This window comes from Ochotona curzoniae, unplaced genomic scaffold (assembly GCF_017591425.1).
Source record: "Ochotona curzoniae isolate NIBS_2020 unplaced genomic scaffold, NIBS_Ocur_1.0 contig_1302, whole genome shotgun sequence".
NCBI classification, from domain to species: domain Eukaryota; kingdom Metazoa; phylum Chordata; class Mammalia; order Lagomorpha; family Ochotonidae; genus Ochotona; species Ochotona curzoniae.
The window spans coordinates 7887271-7908544 of NW_024465035.1; the positions used below are offsets into that span (position 1 = coordinate 7887271).

At 36.6% G+C, this 21274-nt stretch overlaps 1 protein-coding gene across 1 annotated transcript in view; it reads left to right on the top strand.

Moving 5' to 3' along the window:
- Positions 1 to 21274, top strand: part of KCNH8 (potassium voltage-gated channel subfamily H member 8) — a 202496-nt gene that overhangs the window by 103606 nt on the left and 77616 nt on the right. Inside the window, exons 4-6 of the mRNA XM_040965251.1 lie at positions 6970 to 7097; positions 10064 to 10304; positions 18547 to 18704. Coding sequence (XP_040821185.1) covers positions 6970 to 7097; positions 10064 to 10304; positions 18547 to 18704 — 527 coding nt within the window. The remainder of the gene's footprint in view (positions 1 to 6969; positions 7098 to 10063; positions 10305 to 18546; positions 18705 to 21274) is intronic.

The following is a 21274-nucleotide window of genomic DNA, read 5'->3' on the forward strand; positions in this document are numbered from 1 at the left end:
AAGTAATGCCATGCATTAAGATTGTAGGTAGTTATATGAATTTTCCAAGGGTCTATGGTTAACTTATGGTCCTATTCAGAGAGTACAAAGACAAAAATAGATGTGAGTATTCATGATGAATTTAGTGGAAATTTGCATTTCAATTGCAGTCCTTAAATGATTTGATTCTCATAAACCCTTCATTTTATGGAGTGTTTGATGTTACATAATGGTGAAATGAATAGAATTGAGAAATATTTGAACTTCAAATGTACTTGCTGTGTGCTTTTCCACCTTTAAACCACCTACATACATAAACCCAGGATCAAGGACAAGCAGTTTAATTTCTGAAAGTTTTGATAAAGCTGGGTCATTGCACTTGCAAACTTAGCTCTCAAAAAGAAAAGTATTTGAAAGATGTTTCCAATTTTTTTTCATTTATTCTAGAATCTGGAAGAGAGTAAAATTTTAGGCTTTGTGGATCACATGCCTCCAGACAGCTACTTAACTCACCTGCTCTGGAGGAAAGCAGGCACCCACAATAGGTAAACAGACAGGTGTGGTTGTATTTCAGTGCAACTTTATGAACAGAAGTAGATGATGATGAATGAATCAGGCTTTGCAAATTCTTGCTTTATCAGTAGGTGATTTCTGCTTCACATTTCTTCTAGTCCTAGATTATTCTATACTGGAAATAACATCGAAACAGACATTCTGGATACCTGACTTCCAATACACATTATTAGCCATAACACCTTAGAAAGTATAACTCATTGAGTACACATCATATATTAGCAAAAAAGCTAATAAAATTATCATACTTTATAGTACTTTCATTTCTTTAGTCTTTAAGGGGGAAATCAAGATAAGATTCAGAGCACCTAGGCTATATTTCTAATCTGGAGGGGAGAAAATGAAGATTGGACAATCTGTCATGGTTCTGGAAGTGACGGTCATGCTCTAGAAGTATAAGAGAAATTAGGAGAACTTGTGTTTGATTTAGAAATGGTAGAGAAAATGATAGTATAACTTCTACCAGGATGTATAGAAACAGTGAGATTTAGGTCTACATAGGATATCTAAGGATGCCCTGGAGTAAAAAAAATTGAAGTCTTAGGAGCTCAGGAAACTGAACACAATCAAGATAAGAACAGGAAGTGACCCATACAGTCTTCTCTGATAACACTGCAAACCCTAGTCACTTCCTTCATGTTGAAGAGATTACCTTAATCCACTGAATGTTTTTACCAGCTCTTATTTCATAAAAATATAAAGGCAGCTGGGTACACCACATTAGGTAATATACGGTAAACGAAAGTGTAGCCCACAACATTGACCTTCTGAAATTATTTGGGACCTGTTTTGATAACTAAGAAAAGAATACATATTAATGCCTATTAGAAGTTTGCCACTGTCTTGAGAAATATTTGCACTTGAAATAGTGTTATGCACTTATAACCTATGATTTATATATTTTTGCTTTTCATATAACCAGAACTGAGGCAAGAAAGTCAAGACACTTTAGATTTTGCCAAAGTTATTATAGATTCATAATTTGTATTCAGGTAACTGAGATTTTCTGCTTTTCTCTCAAGGAAATGAAACCAAGAGACTACTTTATGGTTTTGCACAAGATAAGTGAGAATTAGCTCAAAAGAAAATCTGTAAAGATGTATGAAACTTAATTATTTTGTGACTCAACAAACATGAGCGGAGAGACATAGATCAATTGAGAATTGACTCTCCCAAATTGAATGCTCACTCCAATTATGAACTCATGACCTAGAGACTTAAAAGAAATTAATTAATTCATTGATTTTAAGTCATTTGACTTCTGTGCAACTTTACTTTGTTTTTGGAAAAGAACAACCAAATCCTAACATTTCTTCAGGAGTTGTTCAATTTTTTGATATGATTGATTACCTACCCTCTTTTTTTATTGAATTATATGGAAATGTGCACACCACTTTAACAATTCAAAATATTTTTAAATGTCTACTGGAAAGAAAAGTAACCCTTGATTGAGATACTCACCCTCTTCATTAAATATAGCAAGAACATGCAGAAGTAGGGTCACGTTAATAAGTTTTTAAGTGGAATACTTTTAGTCAGTTGGTAGAGTAGTTAACTTTTTGAGTTTAAGTGAATTAATTTGTGTTACACGCGGAGAACACTTTCTAAGGAAACTCATTCATTTAGAAATACAGCTATCTTCCATAAAGGGCTGCCTCTGCCTCTTTCCCTTTCTCCCCCTCTCTCTCCTTCCAGATCTTACATAATATGTTGCCAATATCATAAGACGACTATGAGAAGATTTTATTATTAACTATTCTCCAGTCAGCAATTACACCCCACGAGTCAATGGCCAAATTATAGCTCATGGAGGAAAGTTAATTAGACCGTAAGTTGAGAAACCGTGAACTACCTGAATCAACTTCAAATATCCCTTTACACCACTTTTCTGGATAAGTCAAATTTTCTACTTTTCTTTATGGTTAAAATGTGATTTCCTTTGTTTTTTCTACTGAGTAAACAGCACAAGATGCTCAGGAGTTGCCCCGTGTTTTGGGCATCCTCTGTTCTTCCATCTTCCTTGTCTGTTTCTACACTTTAATCTACAGGTACTTCCTGATGGCTTGATTTCTTCATAGATTTCCTGTACTGTTCCCTCACTGTCTCAAGACATGGCCAAGATATTGCTGCTTTGAATTCTATAAACCTGAAAAGTATTTGAAATGAAAGAGCTGTAGGAAGTTTTAATGTAAGACATTGACCAATACCAGAGAGAAAAATGTATTATTTCAGCACCTATCATCATGTAGCAAAATTGATACTGCTGTAAATTAAGGGAAACTTAAAAAACATTTTTGTCTATTTTTAATTGATTTCCAAATTAGAATTCTTACAAATTTGCTTTTCAGCCTAAGGAATGTTTTATATACTCTATTACTTTAAAATATAGACCAGCTTGGCACTAAATTTAACTATTTTTCAAAATTAAGTAACAATACTTCGTAAAATTTGGGAACTTTTGGTTCTCACCAGAAAATATGCATACCTAGAAGAAACTGGAAAAAGAAAAAAAGAAACAGCAAAGGCCTTGGAATTGGGCAGTAATGATTTTATTCTCACATCCAGTGCGTTACCTGAAGAAAGTGGAATAATTGGGCATTGGTTTTTATCTTTTCATACATATATATGGAAGTGTGTGGTAGGTGTGGGGTTGTACTATGTTCTGTGTTCAAGTAGTGGGGGAGGGATAGAGTCCAATGTGCCATCCTTGCATCAGAACCACGTAATGGCATGCACCTGCATGGGATCAGGTATATACCATGGGCCCCAGCAGCTACAGGACTGGGGCACTTTCAGAATGGCAGTTCCCTCTGTGTTAGGTGCTCTGTGGAAGATTGGGCAAAAGGAGTGTGTGCCTCCCATTACAGCAACCTGTCAGGATCTTTCCCTCACTCTGGTCCCTTTCTGGACCTGGTGTCAGTGTGGTCCACAAAATTCTTCCCCAAGCAGCACCACTGGCAACCCTGCCTGTGTTATGTGCCCCCGCTTCTTTCTCTGTACCTACTGAATTTCATAAACCATGCTGTGATGTCTCTTCTTTGAGGAGTAGCCACTGGGTGCCCTGCATAATGTTTCAGAGTTTTGTCCTACTGCGCCAGAGAGCATCAGCTATTTTCTTTCACATTTTCCTGAACATTTCTGTCTTAGACTTCTGGAACTGTAGTTCTTTCTTCATTCTTTTCAAATCCAAGATTAGGCTAAGGCAGCATGGCTACTCCCTAGTCAGCCTATAGGAGATTCCACAGAATCTTGATGTGTCTGAGATTACAGTAAGAAAATGACTTCTAGTATCCTTGAAACTTCTGTGAGAGTTGCATTATCATTTACATTGTTTTATTAGTACTAGGAACATTACAGTTGTCCTGAGGTTTCTGTTATTCTTGGATGTTACAAAGAGCTGGAAAATACTAATAATGGATTAAAGTTGAGCATTAGATAGTCAAAGGGTCATTTTTTAAATCGGTAGTTGTGTAATTTTAGGTTTGCTATAATCTATTACAAACTTACGCATGACTTCTGAGGCAAGTTTTATCATGAAATACCTGTACAAAAATGCAGTGTATTACCTTGTGTTTATATACATTTATAATTCGTTTAAGAGAAACAACTGGAAAGGTAATCAAATATTAAGATGCATCTGATTCTTTAAGCTACCTTTTGATGTTCTGAGTTTCAAAAAAACATTTTCCGTTTATTCCTTGTGATATCATGTTATTTTCAGAAGGGGAAAAGTTTGGAATTGCAGCATCTGTAAAACTTCATGGTGGGACATATATGCCCCATTGATGCCACAATACTCAGATCACAGAAGGTGCACTGTGTGTCACAAGATGTTATAAAATTTTGATGTTAGAATTTATGCATTCCATCATTTCCCTTTATGGGTAATATTATTTGAAGTTTCTTTTACAGATCAAATTTTCTGACATAGACAACAATAGCAACACGTTGACTTTTTTAGAAGATTTAGAATTTGGAGATGAGCCTTCTGTCAGGATGAATCCTGTATAAATCTAATACAGCAATAGATTTAGACTGTAAACTGTTTGGTTTGTGTTTGTAATGAGCATCTAATTCCTTGGTAAGAGAAAATGCTGATTTAATTATTGGTTCTGGAAAATATATATCACCCATTTTTTAATTGAATTTGTCATTGTTTACATACATTTTTCAAGGGTAAAGCAAGCTTCGACACTAGATTTTATGTTTATGCAAAATGGACTGTTCAAATTGCTGCTGTTTCAGGAACTGGTTAACTATGCATTTGTTCCAGCAAATACTAGAGATTGTCTTTTTGTGGAAAAGATTGAAACTCCAAGTCAATAGGGAAAATAACTCTCCTGAATAGACCAGCAGATCTAGATTATTAGATGACTGACTATGCCTGAAATCCTTGGATGTCATCATGGTATTGCCTTCTGTGTCTAAGATTCATGACACTGAAAAAGCTCAGTCTTTTATTTTTATTGTTAATAACATTGTATTATGTGATACAGTTTTATAGGCACTGGGATTCCCCCTACCCCTCCCACAACCCTACCCCCATGGTGGATTCCTCCACCTTGCTGCATATTCACAGTTGAAGTTCAATTGGGATTCATTCATTGCAAGCATATACCTAGCATAGAGTTCAACATCTTATTGTCCGGATAAGTTCAGAGGTTTCTAGGGGAGACCTTCTCTGGTTTGAAGATAGAGCTAACAGAGTACAGTCCCGGTTGGTTAAAAGCCCCTACAAAACATCAGCAACAATTTACAATGTTATGAAATTGATTGACATAGTATTGAGTAAACAATGTTAAAAGTAATGCAAGTTCAATTTTTCACAACACATGGGTTGAGACCGTATCAATGACAGGTTCAAAAACAAAGCAACAAACAAATAAAATTTCTAGTTAAATTAAGGCAAACATGTGGTATCTAACCTTTTGGGATTCGCTCATTTCCCTTAAAAAGCTCAGTCTTAAGGCTTTGGTTGGAAGTACAAAGTGCCATAGTCTGAGTACTGCATAAAGCAGCTGGATTTCAGCCATTATTTTGCAAAAACAGTAAGATTGCGATCATGAGTCAAGGTGTTGGAAATAGTCCTCCTCGTGGGTGGAATGTACACAAATTTTTGAACCTTTTCTGTTTACTAGGCAAAATCCCAACTTAACAAAAAATGTATTAAAAGAAATTTGTGGTCCTACAGGACATTGTTATGCAAAACCATATACCTTTAATTGGTGAATATTTGGTAATGTTAATATTAAAGAATGATTTCCATATTCTCACATAATGTGCAGCTTTAGGATGTTTGATCACACATTGTATGTATATATACATGAGTTGATAGAAATACTCAGAATGTGTGTATAGGAATGCAGATTTTCAGAAGTGGGCACATGCAGTGTCATGAGAAGTAACTGTCAATCTGTCGGGCAGACTGGTAGGATGAATAATATGGTGTTGGTAATGGTTGCTGCCATCTTGAGTGAATCTGTTGTACCTTAAGACTGAGTTTTTTTTTTAAGGTTGTCAATTGGTTGGAGTCCATCCAAATATCAGTGATAAATATCTTAAATTATATTCAGCTGATTATCGACACCACATCTACAAAATAACTTTAAAGTAAAACCTAGATTAGTGTTTAATATCCTGGAATCTCAGTCTAGTCAGGTAACATGTGAAACCCACTACTGCAATGGACCATTTTCTCTTTTTTCATATAAATTTTTTTATACCAAAAATTTTATATATGTAGGTTCCACATTTTGATTTTCAAAACCAGTTGCATTCCTGGAAACAAGCTTTTCAAAAATGTTGAGAGTAAAATCAGGAATACATATTTGGACTAGCAGAAAGGAAAATAATATCCCTTCATGTTTTCCTGAAGAATTTGAAAGTTCTATTCTTATGCTGCCTTACTGTCTATCTTTAAGGAAAAATAACTCAATTGGCGTAGGTGTTTGTGGCAGTGTCAACTACTATGCCAAATTCTGTGTCCCATGTTGGCGCGCCTATTTTCTAGCCTTGGATGCACTTCGATCACAGGTTCTTTCTCATGCACGTTTTGGGATACTGCAGGTAATCACTCAAATGTTGCGGTTCCTGCCATCCACACCGGAGACCTAGAGTGCCAAACTCCTGGCTTTGTGGCTGGTCCAGTCCAGATGTTGCCAGCATGTGAGAAGTGAATTAGCAATTGGAAGACTCTCTCTCATTTCTCTTTTAAATAAGCAAAAATTAAAATTGTCAAGAATTAATATGAGCAAAACATAAAATCAAATTCAATGCCATTAGCAGTCAGCAGAGAACTGTGAGTGTTCAAAAATAGATTTGCCCTGTGTACTTTGGAAGGGCAACTGTCCAGACTAAGCCTTCTTGTAAGGAAAAGATGCATTCGTTCGGCGTCTAATGAGTGTTCTCTTCCCACAGACAAAGCCAAAGGAAGATCGAGAGCAGGGACCCATTTTGATTCAGCTCGGAGACGGAGTCGAGCAGTGCTTTATCACATCTCTGGACATCTGCAAAGAAGAGAAAAGAACAAATTGAAAATAAATAATGTAGGTGGTCTCTGTTTCCTATGAGTGCGAGGGTTTGCCCCACGTTGGATTTGCTAGAGAAAGGCTCCGGTGACTCGTTTATTGGCTCCAATATGAAATACCGGTTGGGAGTGTTTGTGTGCTATTGGGTGAGGTGTTCCAAAGGAAGTGGAAACACATATTGGGAATGCCTGCTAAAGAGGCATACCAGATGGAAAGTGCATTAACTTTACAGCACAGAGCTGAGCATCCCTTGCGTCTCCTTGAAGCATCAGGACTCCTGGAACTGACCCCATAAATCTGCCCTCCCCTCAAGCTGAGACAATTAAATAGCACTGTGACCTATAACAGGTATTCTGGAACTGTTAACTGTTCTGTTGTTAGTTCAACTTAACTTTCTAATTTAAGTTTCCACTGCCTGTCTTGTAGTTTTCAATAATTGAGGTCAACGCAAGGTCTACAAGTATCTGGTCACAGGCTTGTCAAATTCAACACATGCTATTGTTGCCCTCCCTTTGTGCTGTGGCAGAGGAAGTGTTCACCAATGTAGAGTGGTTTCAAAGTGAAGTGCTTCCGCAGTTATCAGAAACTCCAGCTTTTCCTCTGCATTTAATCAGCTGCACAGCGAACACTGCCTTTCTTTTTCTATGGCTTGAGCAATAACCTTTCTGTAACCATTTCTCACTTTACCAAGGCCTGCCTAGGGTTAGGATGCATACGCATCAATCAAGGTAATGAAGGCAAGCATCACAACATGAAATTTCATCAATGCAAAAATGCACCTGCAATCTTGTTATACTGTCAAAAACATGGAACGGCTGTTCATAATCATTAATTGGTCATCTCTATCCTTTCTAGAAAACAGATACCATTTGTACTACTAGCAGCCTAATCTCAGGTCAGACATTTTCTTTGCACAATAGTTGTCATCCGAAAATCATCAATACACAGAACATCACCATAGCAACACGTATGTAAGCACATCTTTGTGTTTGTGTGTAGGATTGTACTTGCAAGTGTAGATACGTTCACGTGACATTTTAAATAACATTCTTTTGCTTTCTGATGAAAACATCGGCATTACTCTCAATATTCATGACTAAATACTACACACTGTGCTTACTAAAATTATTTCTGCTCCGTTTTAATAAAATCATGCTTCTTCACTTAAGGATATAGTGAAGAAATGCTTTGTTGGTTCATCATTCTGGGAACCCCATAGATGGCTTTTAAAAGGTACATTAAGATGTACATCTTCTATCTCCATTTTGTGTTAACTTCTAATATTATCTTTTTACAACTTATTTTTTTCTGGACAATTATATATGCAGAGAGGAGGAGAGACAGGAAGATCTTCTGTCTGACAATTCACTCCCCAAGTAGCCGCAATGCCTAGAGCTGAGCCAAGCTGAAGCTAGGAGCCAGGAGCCTCTTCTGGGTCTCCCACACGGGTATAAGGTCCCAAGGCTTTGGGCTGCCCTTGACTGCTTTCCTAGGCCCCAGGCACACAGCTGGATGGGAAGTGGGGCTGCTGGGAGTAGAACCTGCACTCATATGGGATCCTAGCACTTGCAAGGCGAGGACTTTAACTGCTAGGTTATTGCACCGGGCCCAAGTTAAGTTTTTGTAATATTCTTGTTTGAGATTGCTCCTAGCACAATGTGATAATTAATTTACAACAGTATTTTCAGTCTTCCATCATGCCATTTTATAATGCTTTTGCGTTTATTGATATATAGGGGACCACATTTAGTATATTTCATAGATAACGTTGTAGGACTTTAAGAATGCACACAGCAATATGTATGTACACAAAATTTGATAACATTTTTAATTTTCCTCACTTCCCTTCCTCTTTTAATTTTATTTGATAACCTACTTTAAATTTCCCTTTTAATAAAAGGCTAATTCTGTTATAAATGAAGGGTTCTACAAGTAAATTTAGACACCACGGAAAGATTTATAAGCAAAAATCAAGTGACAAGATTTCACTTTTGCTCATCTGAATATGTAAGCATCAACTACAATAATTTTAAAGTTAAAAAGTATTCACAAAAAGGATGTTCATAAAAATGTGCATTACAAAAATCTGTGCATGAGTTTTAATATTTTTAACCAAAATAAGCTTCTCTTTAAATTCCAAGAAAATATTCTCTATTAACTGCTATAAATCAGAGAAAGCATGTATCTGTCTTTTTACATCTGGCTTATTTCACTAAGCTTAATAGCCTTTAGTTGCATCCATTTTATTGAAAAGTCCTGATTTCATTTTTAATGACTGAGTGATATTCTATTAAAATCTGTGAGTGTGTGTAATCAGCTGAAGGATTTTGGGGTCGATTTCATATCCTAGCTGTTGGGAACTGATCTATCAACATGGGAAGTACAGATAACTTTCACATGCTGATTCCATTTCCTTTCGGTGTAGTCCCAGAAGTAGGCTGGCTATTTCACATCACGGGTCTATTTTCAGGTTTCTAAGGAGTGCTAACACTGTCTCTCATAGTGGCTGTCTTACTTTAGATTCCCAAAAGCAGAACTGCACAGTACCACGATGACAGTAAGTACAGCATAGTAAATACACAGCATGGTAATCTGCTATTCTCGGTAACATATAGTGTACAGATATGGGGGCCTGTACTTTTATATGTTTGGAAATGCGGCTGATTTGTTTACATGAGCATCACTACAGACACGAGTGTGATACATGCACTATTGCTCGTGAGGGCTGCAACGTCATTGGGTGGTAGGGATTTTTCACCTCCATCCTAGATTTTTGGGATCCTTGTCACACACATGTGGCACTCACATGGACATAGGCGTACCTATAAGGTTCATGGTTATATATGTGTCCACTTGTAATAATCATAAAAGCCATGGACATTGTAGACAGGAAGTGGTCTACCTCACTGAGGTGTGTCCTGGGCTGAGTGAATCCTGTTTCTAATGTTGGGTTTCTCATTTCTCTCCTTTGTTTTTACCCACAGAACGTTTTCGTAGACAAAACCGCATTTCCGGAGTACAAAGTTTCTGATGCAAAGAAGTCCAAATTCATACTTTTGCATTTTAGCACTTTTAAAGCTGGCTGGGACTGGCTGATTTTGTTGGCAACGTTTTATGTTGCCGTGACTGTACCTTACAACGTGTGCTTTATTGGTAACGATGAGCTGTCCACGACCCGAAGCACCACGGTCAGTGACATCGCGGTGGAGATTCTTTTCATTATAGGTAAGAACAGCTGGTCCTTTCCCTTGGAACATTGCCTAGAGGAAGTCAGCATTCCAGATTTTTCCGACAGGAATTCGAATGATGATCTGTGTGCATGGGCATATCTCAGCTGCGGATGTAAATTTTGGAGAATTTCATGTTTGGGTTTTTGGAAATCGCAGCTCCCATCTTATTCACTGTGCTGCATTCAAACAGAACTAAACTTCTTTACCTGTTTCTAAATACATGTGGTGAAAAAGAAGAGCTAAACAGATTTAACAACTCTTTTGTTTGTATTCTCAGATCCTTCAGGATCTTAATTATGTAGGGTCAGAAATGGGGCTTGGCACTGATAGTGGCCAGTTCTGTGCATGGTTAAAGTTCTGGCCTTCCATGCCCTATTAGTACATTGATGGTGATTTTGGCAGGTTGTAGAAACAAGGGTTCCAATCAATCAGGCAAAGCAGTGAATATCAGATTTTAATTAAACAACAAACCTCAAGAGATGCTTCTTAAGTGTATTTATGTCTAGGATATGGGGAACTTTTGTTGGTGTTTTTAAGTTTACTTCTTCCATTTCCCTAGCCCTTAAATCTTGGTCTTGTTCGGACCAAAGGCTAACTCCTACCTGCTGATCTAGCGTGAACTCCGGGCTTAGATTTCAACTTTTGTCACTTCTTGACCATCATTAGCAACCAATACTTTCTTCTTGACCTGAATGTGGTGATATAGATTAATTTCCTTCTTGGGAAGATGATAGAACCTCTGAAAAAAATATTTTCAAGCAAATAGCTTGAATTAAAAAAATTGAGCTTCAAAGGAAAGAAAATAAGTAAGTGAAACTGATTCAACCCTGTTTCGGTGGCGGTGATAGTTTTGTTGTTTTGTTTGTTCCTCTGTTAAAACTTGGGGGCCACAGTGAGTTCTCCAGCTGAGGTCAGCACATGTCAGCTCCGTATTCATTTGAATGTACCTAGTGTGGCTTTGACATCACGTCAGATCCCTGAGCACCTCCTCAGGACCCCTGCTTCTACCCCCAAACTCTTGACCATAGTATGCCTAGGCCACTAGATGGCAATGTTGTCAAGTTAGGTGTCTTGGTGAGCCTACAAATCCAAGGAAACTCACCTTTAGTATTTTCAAACTATACATATCCTTTATTAGAAAAAGATATGTACCCATGAAGGCATCTGTTAAGCCACAGTTAAGTAGCAATTAGGAGTTTGCCAGCGTGGACAATAAAATGCAACCCATAGACAAATTGGGCATCTCTAGATGCCAATTTATTATTGTTTATATCCTGTTACTTTGTAAAAATCTCTGCTGGCTCCTCCCACTCATTCATGATGCCTGTCTATTGACGTCTATAAAGTTTCTGTGACCTGATCAAAGTTCTCAAGAACTTTGACAGCCGCTCAACATGTATACTAAAATTTCATAGGGCTTGATGAAAAATTAGATGTAAACATTTGTTTAAAAACATTTCTTGATATTATTTTATTTACAATTCTGTTATTAGGAGAAGATTGTATCAGGAAATTTATTTTTCATTCTTGCTAATAAGTAGGTATTTGAAATGTTCACCAATTCTGTTACTCAATGTTTATGGACAGGTTACTTCCTTAACCCCATGAGAAATCTCAGCTACAGCAGCAATATTTTATAAGTTTCCCATGTTTCTGCTAAGGATATTTAACTCTATTAAAGAAGTGGAGACAGTTTACTCATAAATATTGCCCCTCACTTCTGTGGGTTTTTTTTTTCTCTTTTTTCTTACTGCCATTTCTATTATTTCAAGCAGTAAGATGATTCACCCAATAGGCAAAAAATATCCAGGACTCATGACATAACAAAGAAATGGAAACCCATTACTGTCTTCATGCATCTTGGTTTCTATTAAAACTACTTTAGAATTTCAGATTCCAATAATTTTAGGGCGACTCCTGCCTGGAATCTGCTTCTTGCAATTTCCTGTGGTCTATGTCTGCTATTTCTACTTTTACAGGAGTGTAAGTACATCTACATTTTATTTAACGTATTTGTAAAAAAAAAAAAAAGCAGCTTAAAGTAACATTTTTAAAAGATTTAACTGCTTTATTTAAAAGGTAAAGAGTTACAAAGATAGAGAGGGAGAAACAGGATGGTCTGCCCATTGATTCACTTCCCAGATGGCAAAAGCAGCCGGAGCTGGGCAGGTCAAATCCAGAGGCCTTCTTGGAAATCAATCATTGCCTGAAATCAGTAATGAAATGTTCAGTGGAAACTAAATCTCCACAGGCGCACTCTCTCCTCTCCATAGGTGACTGAGTGGTATGTTTTATGCTATGTTAGCCATTGTGCAATGATTAGGAGTTATGTCAAAGGAGGAGGAGGACAGCATATTCCACCTCTGGAGCCTGATTTGCTGATAGATAATGCCCCTGCTATTCATTTGGTATCTATTCTAATAGCTATTCATTCTAAAAATAAATTCTAGAAGATCAGCCCTGAGTCGCACCGTCATCATCTGTAACCTCTACCTTGGGCAAATAGAGAGTCCGGGCTACATCCTTTTGAAAGGAAATAGCGTAGCCTTTTTCTATCCTGTCATTCCACTATAAGCCTATCTAGAAAAAACTTTTGCTCATATCAATATCAGCTGTCCTAATTAAAAAAAAAAAATGTCACACAGATTATGCCAGAGAGTCATTGCTGTGATTGGCTTGGTTTTCTTAAGAGCTCAGTGGAAAGAGAGACTGTACTTTGTTCCACATGGACAGTCCTCATCCCTGGTGACCTGCTAGAGCTTCCGAAGGAGTGGGGCAGGAATGCCCAGGGAGGAAACAACCAAAAGGAAAAGGTCCGAGAAGTTCCACAGTGAAAGGAACTTTGGCTTCTGAATGAGAGAAGTAAAAATGTATCCAAACCTAAGTTATAGTAACACTGAAAACTCTAGAGAAGGAAAAATAAGATCTTCCAAACTTATATAAGAAAAACAGATTTCATAAGGATAATATTTGAATCAGATTTTTCCATAATTACAAAGTTTTAAGTTAAAGAAGAATATTATAAAATATTTTGCTTGTTTCCTTTCCTGTTGCATCTTCACTTCTCTTCCTTTCTTCTATTTGTTATTTTTATTATCTTCATTTCTTTTCTCTTAGTTCACTGTCCTTCAGAAAATGGGACCAATGGAGGACATTCTCACAAAACAAATGATCTTAGTACAAATTTAGTAGGAAGAACACTGAATCCAGAGGAAATGAGTGGCTATAGAGAGAATGAAAATTGATAAAAGTATGTTGACAAATTTTTAGAACCCTTATTATCAGTTTTGTATATTAACATTTTAAGAGAACTAACTATATGGAAAATGAAAAAAGCAAAATATTAACGTGACTAATTTTTAAATAATCAAAAGTGTGAAATGTGAGGTACTGTTAATCTAAAAATATAGGAAAGGAGAAAACAAAAAGATGGGAAATCAGAAGGTAAAAACAAAGATAACGATACTAAGGATATTGGAGTAACCTCAAAGTGCAATGGATTTAATATCTAATATCTCTTCAATTGAAAGACGTGCATGCAAATTGATCTCATCAGAATCTAGGAATTAGAGCTAATAGAATTATACTAACACAAGCCACTCAGAAAATGAAAGCTCAGAAAATGAATATGGGGCTACAGATCTGTTATCTGAATGCTCAACACACCCAACACACCAATACTCACGTCTTGGGGTAATATATTCCAAACCCAGATCTTTTTCAGTAGGTTTTAAAATGTTATTTTCAGATAATAGCCCTCTGCGATACCTGCTGAATACTACAGCTAATCTTGGAACCTAAACTGTACCTCGGGATTCTACATCTCATGGCTACCAAGGACAGTAACACACTGATCACTGAAAGACCAGGAGACTTTTTCAGGCACTTGTACAGAGTTGGCTCAAAATCCCTCTTAAAAAGCTAATAGAAGGATTTTTAAATAGCATTTTCCCCATCATTCACCTCAAAGAGTTTAAGGGGCAAGATATGACACAGAAGAGCACACCTTAAATGCTTAAGATGTTGACCTGAATATGTAATTAGGATACTCTATATTCAAACAGCTGTACAGGAGAATTTAAAAAGCATGGATGCTATTTTGCATCTCCGTTTGCTTTTTTGGTTTCAGAGACATGGCTTGCTGCATGGTTTGAGCAAAGAAGCAATTTGTGTCCCAACTCTAGCTTTGCTACTTCATCCCACCCTTAACATTACTGAAATCAGAGGTGTGTGATTTGATGTTATTGATTTTTAAAAATTTACTGCTTACAATAACTAAAAATAGATTTAATTATAGAAGCCACAGGTAGAAATGCACTTCCAGTCATAACACAAAAATATGATCATTTTCTACTGACCACATTCATAAAAATAACCACACAGCCATGGATGGGAGAGATTGCTTCTCTCTTTACCGAGTATGATTTCTTTATTTCAAATTCTGAGTGTTTTCTTCGGCATCCTTTTTAGTGTACTAGTCATATTTTAATCTTGATTCTTCTCAGAAATAACTTAAACCATACCTGTTTCTTACTTTGCTGGGAAAAAACTGGTACTTGACAGATGCGCAATTGGACCAAATAATAGAGACCGCAAACAGATTTTTGGGTTTGTGATTACTTAGGTTATGATAAAAATGGGATTGCAGTGCTTTAAGGAATTGTTGTTTTCACAAAAGGTGTAGGATCAATTGAATTTCCATCTGCATAATGTAGATCTTGACCCAATCCACATTATGCACAAAATCATTTGTAGATGATCTGTAGACAAAGTGGGACAGTTACAAAATTAAACTCCTAGAAGATTTCATTGTGAAGGACTTTAATCATAGTGGAGATTTTCATTAAACATCCTGAATCAATTCATAAAAAGAAGATATATACCTAAGCGTGCAGGTAGTTTGGGTTTAATGTCTTTGAACACAAGGGAAAGGAACATTGCTTCTTAGAAAATAATAACTAAATGTTACAAAGAATTGGAAAAGAGATGGAGCAGCCCAAAGTGTCATCCAATGCATGAAAGAATGTGAAATGATAGCATTCCCTTTAAATTTATGCCAATCTCAAAGTCAAATACAGATATTATGAGTCACCTATTGGACCCAAAACAGCTGATGGACATGTTAAACTTGTCAACTCTGTAATCAAGGAAAAATATGCTTCAGTCTAGACTTACATTAAGTGTAATTATGATTTCTATTAAAAATGTCCCTAAAATTCCAAAGTACACAACCTAATTTGGAGTTTTACCTGACTGAAACAGGTAATAGGAAACAAATAGTTAATCTTCATGCATGCTAATGTATACATTATGTGGACACTATGCAGAGGTTTTCGATATGACAAATGTATAAAATAAAAGCAATGAACAATATCAATATAATACAGATAATTAGATAGCCAAGTGGGAAACATTCATGGAAATCTACTGTGGCTGTCAAATTTGTCCTTTGGCCCATCAGCAGATATGCAACTGCGGAATTTTCAGGAAATGAAAATAGGAAGATGTACTGTGAAGTACATCTCCATGGGAGGTCTCTCCTGTCTGAGTGCCAAGGGCTCTGCACTGAAGAAAGTCCAGTAGCAGTTATGTCACAATGCTTGAGTAAGTTAAAAGATGAAAGGAAAAGCTAGATTTTCATTCTTCTAATAAGAATATGAGCAGTGAGTTGGAAGTAAAATATATTTAAAACAGCACCAATTAGTAATTCAAGTTAGCAAATGTCCACTTCAGTAAACGATTGTAGCATTTTTAAAAATGATTCTAACGATTTAGTAGAACTGCATTACTAAAAGCAATTCTCAGTACATTACTTGAAGAATTATAATTCATATCAACTAAAAAAACTTTCAAAGACTGACAATTTCAAGTATTTATGAGATAGTGGAGTAACCAATGAAAACACTGCTAAATAGTAGTGTATATTTTTTATGTCTCCCACATGGGAAAGAGTAGCATGGGACAGTATATTTAATTCAAGGAATTGTATATTTAAAAGTACACTGAATTGTAAAGTGGCATGCTTTTCCTTTGGAAAATCTGACATTTCCTTTTGAAAACAAAAACTAATAGGAGAGCTTAGGAGTTAAATGAATAAAAGTCTAAGAAAAAAGAAGTGGGTGGAAGAGAACACTGCTAATACCTAAACCCTTTCCCTCTTACGGGCTTTTTTTTTCTTTTAATTTATATTATTTTCCTCCTTGAGATTCTGTTTTGAAACCCATGAACTAGATAACATCATCAGGACACTGAGAAAAAGAATCATAATAGCAAGGAAAAGAATTTGGGGTGGCAAAGGACAGTATATTCCATGTTGTTGCCAAGTGCAACACTGCAACCAAAGAAAAGGAGTTAAGGAGAGGAACGCCAACTGTTGGAAGGAAGGTAAGAACTAGTTAATAATGGGTGTGTTCAGATGATATGGCATTCACAAAGAGCAGAGAACTCAGGATTCCTGGAATCACTGGGTGACACCATGGCCTTATCAGAGATGAGATGATGGGATTCCTGCATTGGTAGAGACAGTAACATAGAGGACAGTCAAATCACTTAATCTGTTCCTAGGTTACTGTGGACCATCAGAACTCAGGGGTCCACCTTCATCACACTGCACCACTGGTGTTAAACAGAAGCCAATTCAGTCATCAACCACCCCTCTTTTCTAAATGCGCTTATTCTCACGTTCTCTCAGTGACTGCATTGCTTTTGCTCTTCCATGTCTTTCACTTTTAGGTAAGCAAGGAAGACAAAGGTTGACGTCTGGTGCAAGGATTGATTAGAAAATTTTGTTCACTCAGACTGGCAATCACTTGCAATCATTCTTAAGACTATTATTTTCTCAAACCTTTTTACTAATCAGCTTTTTATTTATCCCACATCTTGGAGCTCTAATTTACAGTGACATCATATTATGTTCAAGGGACTGTCTCACAAGGAATAGAAGAATATCTTTAGAATACTGGTCAGCAGCTTGTTTAATTAAATCTCTCTCCACCCACGCTGTACCACATTAATTAATTTTTAAAGAAAGAGCTAAATGAAGATATTAATTATTTGTATGCAGTGCATATGCTCGTGTACACATCATTCTATTTTAATTTGCTTTTTAGCAACTAAGCCAATATGATTTCAAAATTATTTCCCATCTGGTATGCATGCTAATGAAGAAAAATTTACTAATTCATGCCATATCGAATTTAACTTGTGGGTTCTATTTTTTTTTTATTATTTTACTATTCCTAATTACACAGGTCTCAAGGAAATCAAAGCAGAAAGAAATGATTTAGACTCATTGCTTTTTAGTGTGGGTGACAACCATAGCATTCATTCTTTAGTAGTCTTAACAATTGGAAAACAGATTAAGTACATAAGTTATCCCTTTGTGAAACTTAAATACATTAAGGTAATCTGAGGATCCTGTAAAGGAATTAACTGTCAGCTGAATCATGAGAATTCAATTATGTTCTGCTTCCTTCTGGTGGGATGCACTGTGATCAGTGTTCTAGAGATTTTAGAAACCACATAGAAGGCTTAGGTTAAATCTTTATTGCTCTCCTTACTTACTTATTACACGTAATACCAATACAACAGAATGCTTCTGCATATACAAGTACTTAGAGACAGTAAGCTTTTCAGGTGATGACACCTTTTTAATGAATTTACTATAATTTTAGAATATTATTCTTAATACAAGCTTTTTTGGGGAGTGTGGCTTTGTGCTTATGGACAGTGGCCTTGACCTGAAATTCCAAAATGAGATGCTGACTTCAGTGGCAGTTTAACATACTGTGCTGCAACGCCTGCCCTGAATGTCATTTTGTTGTTGTTAAGTATTTTTTTGAAATACCTTTGTGCTATCTGTCTACTTCAGAAGATATGGCTAATTAAAGAAAATCACCTGCGTCAATATCATGGAACAATGAGTGGATGTGGTGAACATTCAGAATGTGAGAACTGTAATTTTCATTGCTATAACTGCTTATATGAATACATGATGTTATGTCTGGATCATATTAAATTCTCAGAAATATTACTTTCTGCTCTTTAATATTTGTTTTGTGTGTTGAACTAGATCTCTGAGTGCCTGGATATTACCAACCTGAAGTAGACTAAATGTTAGACTGCCTAATTGTACGCAATGTTGTTCTTCCCTTCCCCCTTGCCTGCTTGCATTCCGCCTCTCATCTTTCTTACCTTATTCTTGTTCTTTTATTTTTCTATCCTTTTTCCTCAAGCAGATATTATTTTAAATTTCCGAACAACCTATGTCAGCAAGTCTGGCCAAGTGATCTTTGAAGCAAGATCAATTTGCATCCACTATGTGACAACTTGGTTCATCATTGATTTAATCGCTGCCCTGCCTTTTGACCTCCTGTATGCGTTCAACGTCACAGTGGTAAGTCTACTTCCATCTCACTTGCATGCTTGGCTTTATTCTTGTGCCTATTTTTCAGAGAGGCATTTTTTTATCTACTTGTTTTTTGATGGTTTTTACATAATCAATTTGAGTAATAACGGTCAGAGGCTACAGGAAGTTGGGTGAGACCATTATTTCCATGTTCTCTTTTTTTTCCTTCCTGTATCTGGGGGAAGGGGAGAGACAAGAGGAGAAGCCACACCCAGCCTCCAAATCAGAGGGGCATTAGTGTTGCTGGAGTTTCTGCCTTTCTTATTTTCATTTATTGAAGTATCCAGAAACAGTACATACAAAACAAGAAAAAGGCCTAGTCACTATATGAATATTTTGATAAGGGAACATTCTGTAGAAATGTAAGCATTATTTTGTATAACCTAGCCAGATATTTGCCTCAAGAGGTTGATGGAAAGTCTGAAGATTTTTCCTTCATAAATAAATAAATAAAAATATTTATTTATAAATACATATATATATTTACTTATTTGTTTTCATCAGAAAGGCAGAATTCTACAGAGAGAAGAGGAGACAGACAGATCTTCCATCTGCTGATTCACTGAGTGGCCAATGACAAGAGCTGGGCCGAACCAAAGCCAGGAGCCAGAGCTTCATATAAATCTCCCACACAGTAGCAGTGTTCCAAGGCTTTGGGGCATCCCCCACTGCTTTCCCAAGCTATAAGCAGAGGCTGGATTGGAAATGAAGCAGCCAGGGCACAAACTGCTGTCCATATGGAATCCCGAAGCTTGAGGCCATTGCACTGGGCCAGATTTTCTCTGCTTTTATGATGTATTTGTAAATATTACTTTTTCCATTTGGCCAAACCAACTAAAGACTGATGGAGAGAAGAAAGGAAGTTGGAATTAAAAGAACCAAACCAAAATTTAGAGATCCTAGCAAAAATGTTGACTGGGCAGAAACTTAAAAGACACAATAAACAACAAAAACTTGAGAATTCTCTTGAATTTATGTTGATTGCTTCTTCAGTAAACTGGTAAAACTCCTATCTCCTCACAGGACAGAAAGTAGGGCCACATAATTCAGGCTTTTAAAACCAAAAGGTATTTCCTTATAAGTAGGTTTTTAGAGAGGCCATAGTGGGCCGTTCAAACAGGTTTCTACTACACATCATTAATATGTAAAAATTTACATCAGTTCAGATTTAATAACTTTCATTTCAGTTAACAGCCCCTCTTAGAAATCATGTTCTTTTTCAGGACTTGTAGAGTACGGTTTTTTAATATTAAAGAGATCAGTGCTTCAGATACAGACCTATTTTCTACTTCAAAATGAAAGAGATGTAATTGGACTTCTTAGTACAGACATGCATTTCTTAATTGTCTATATAGTGATTTTCTTTGTGCTCTTTTTTTTATTTTAGTTGAAAGATTAAGATTGTCAACATCTTTAAGAGGTGTATAACTCAGCCAAAGTGAAACACTCCCCGGACAAACCTTGTGCACAAGATCAAACAGTGCTACAGTGAATAATTATCTAGGCTTTTCAAAGTGCTTTTTGAAGACTGAATTTGACTAGATAAGTGTGCTGTAATGAAATATAATGACTTTAAAAGATGGCTTTTACAAGATTACACAGAAATCTGAAACCATGTAACTCACAAACATTTAAAAAAAACAAAAACTTCCAAATTCTCCAGGCAAATTGTTAAATAAGAAGTGAATGCTTTTTCAAAGTAATTGTGTATTTTGCTACTAAATACCAATAAAATATTTTATTGGGTACTAATAAATGTGAAATTTTAAATTAGTATATGTAATATAATAACATTGTAAATAAACATATAAGACAAAAAACATGTAATATACATGGGGACTTTTAGAAGGTATATTTCCTGGGCCTGGTGTTATGTTGCTGTGGGTTGTGCTTCCACCTAACATGCCAGCAAACCCCGTTGGGTGCCAGTTTAGCTTCCAGCTTTCCTAATGTGCCTTAGAAAGCAGTGGAGGGTCGGGCCCGGCGGCGTGGCCTATTGGCTAAAGTCCTCGCCTTGAACGCCCCGGGATCCCATATGGGCACCGGTTCTAATCCCGGCAGCTCCACTTCCCATCCAGCTCCCTGCCTGTGGCCTGGGAAAGCAGTCGAGGACGGCCCAAAGCCTTGGGACCCTGTACCCACTTGGGAGACCCAGAAGAGGTCCCCAGCTTCAGATCATCGGCCAGATCTGTCTCTCCTCCTTTCTGTATATCTGACTTTCCAATAAAAAAAAAAAAAAAAAGGCAAGCAAGCAGTGGAGGGTGGCACAAGCCCCTGGGCCCCTGGAAATATTTCACACGGAACTCCAGAATCTTGGATTCTTCCTAGATGAATTGAGCAATGTGCTTTCTCTTGATTTCTCTCTTTCGCCTGTCATGCTCTGTTTTAAGTAGATAAATAAATCATTTAATAACTTTTGTCTTAAAAATGTTCATTTTTTTTACAGATTTATTTATTTTTATTGCAAAGTCAGATACACAGAAGTCAGATTTACAGAGAGAAGGAGAGGCAGAGAGAAAAGTCTTCCATCCTTTGATTAACTCCCCAAATGGCCATAA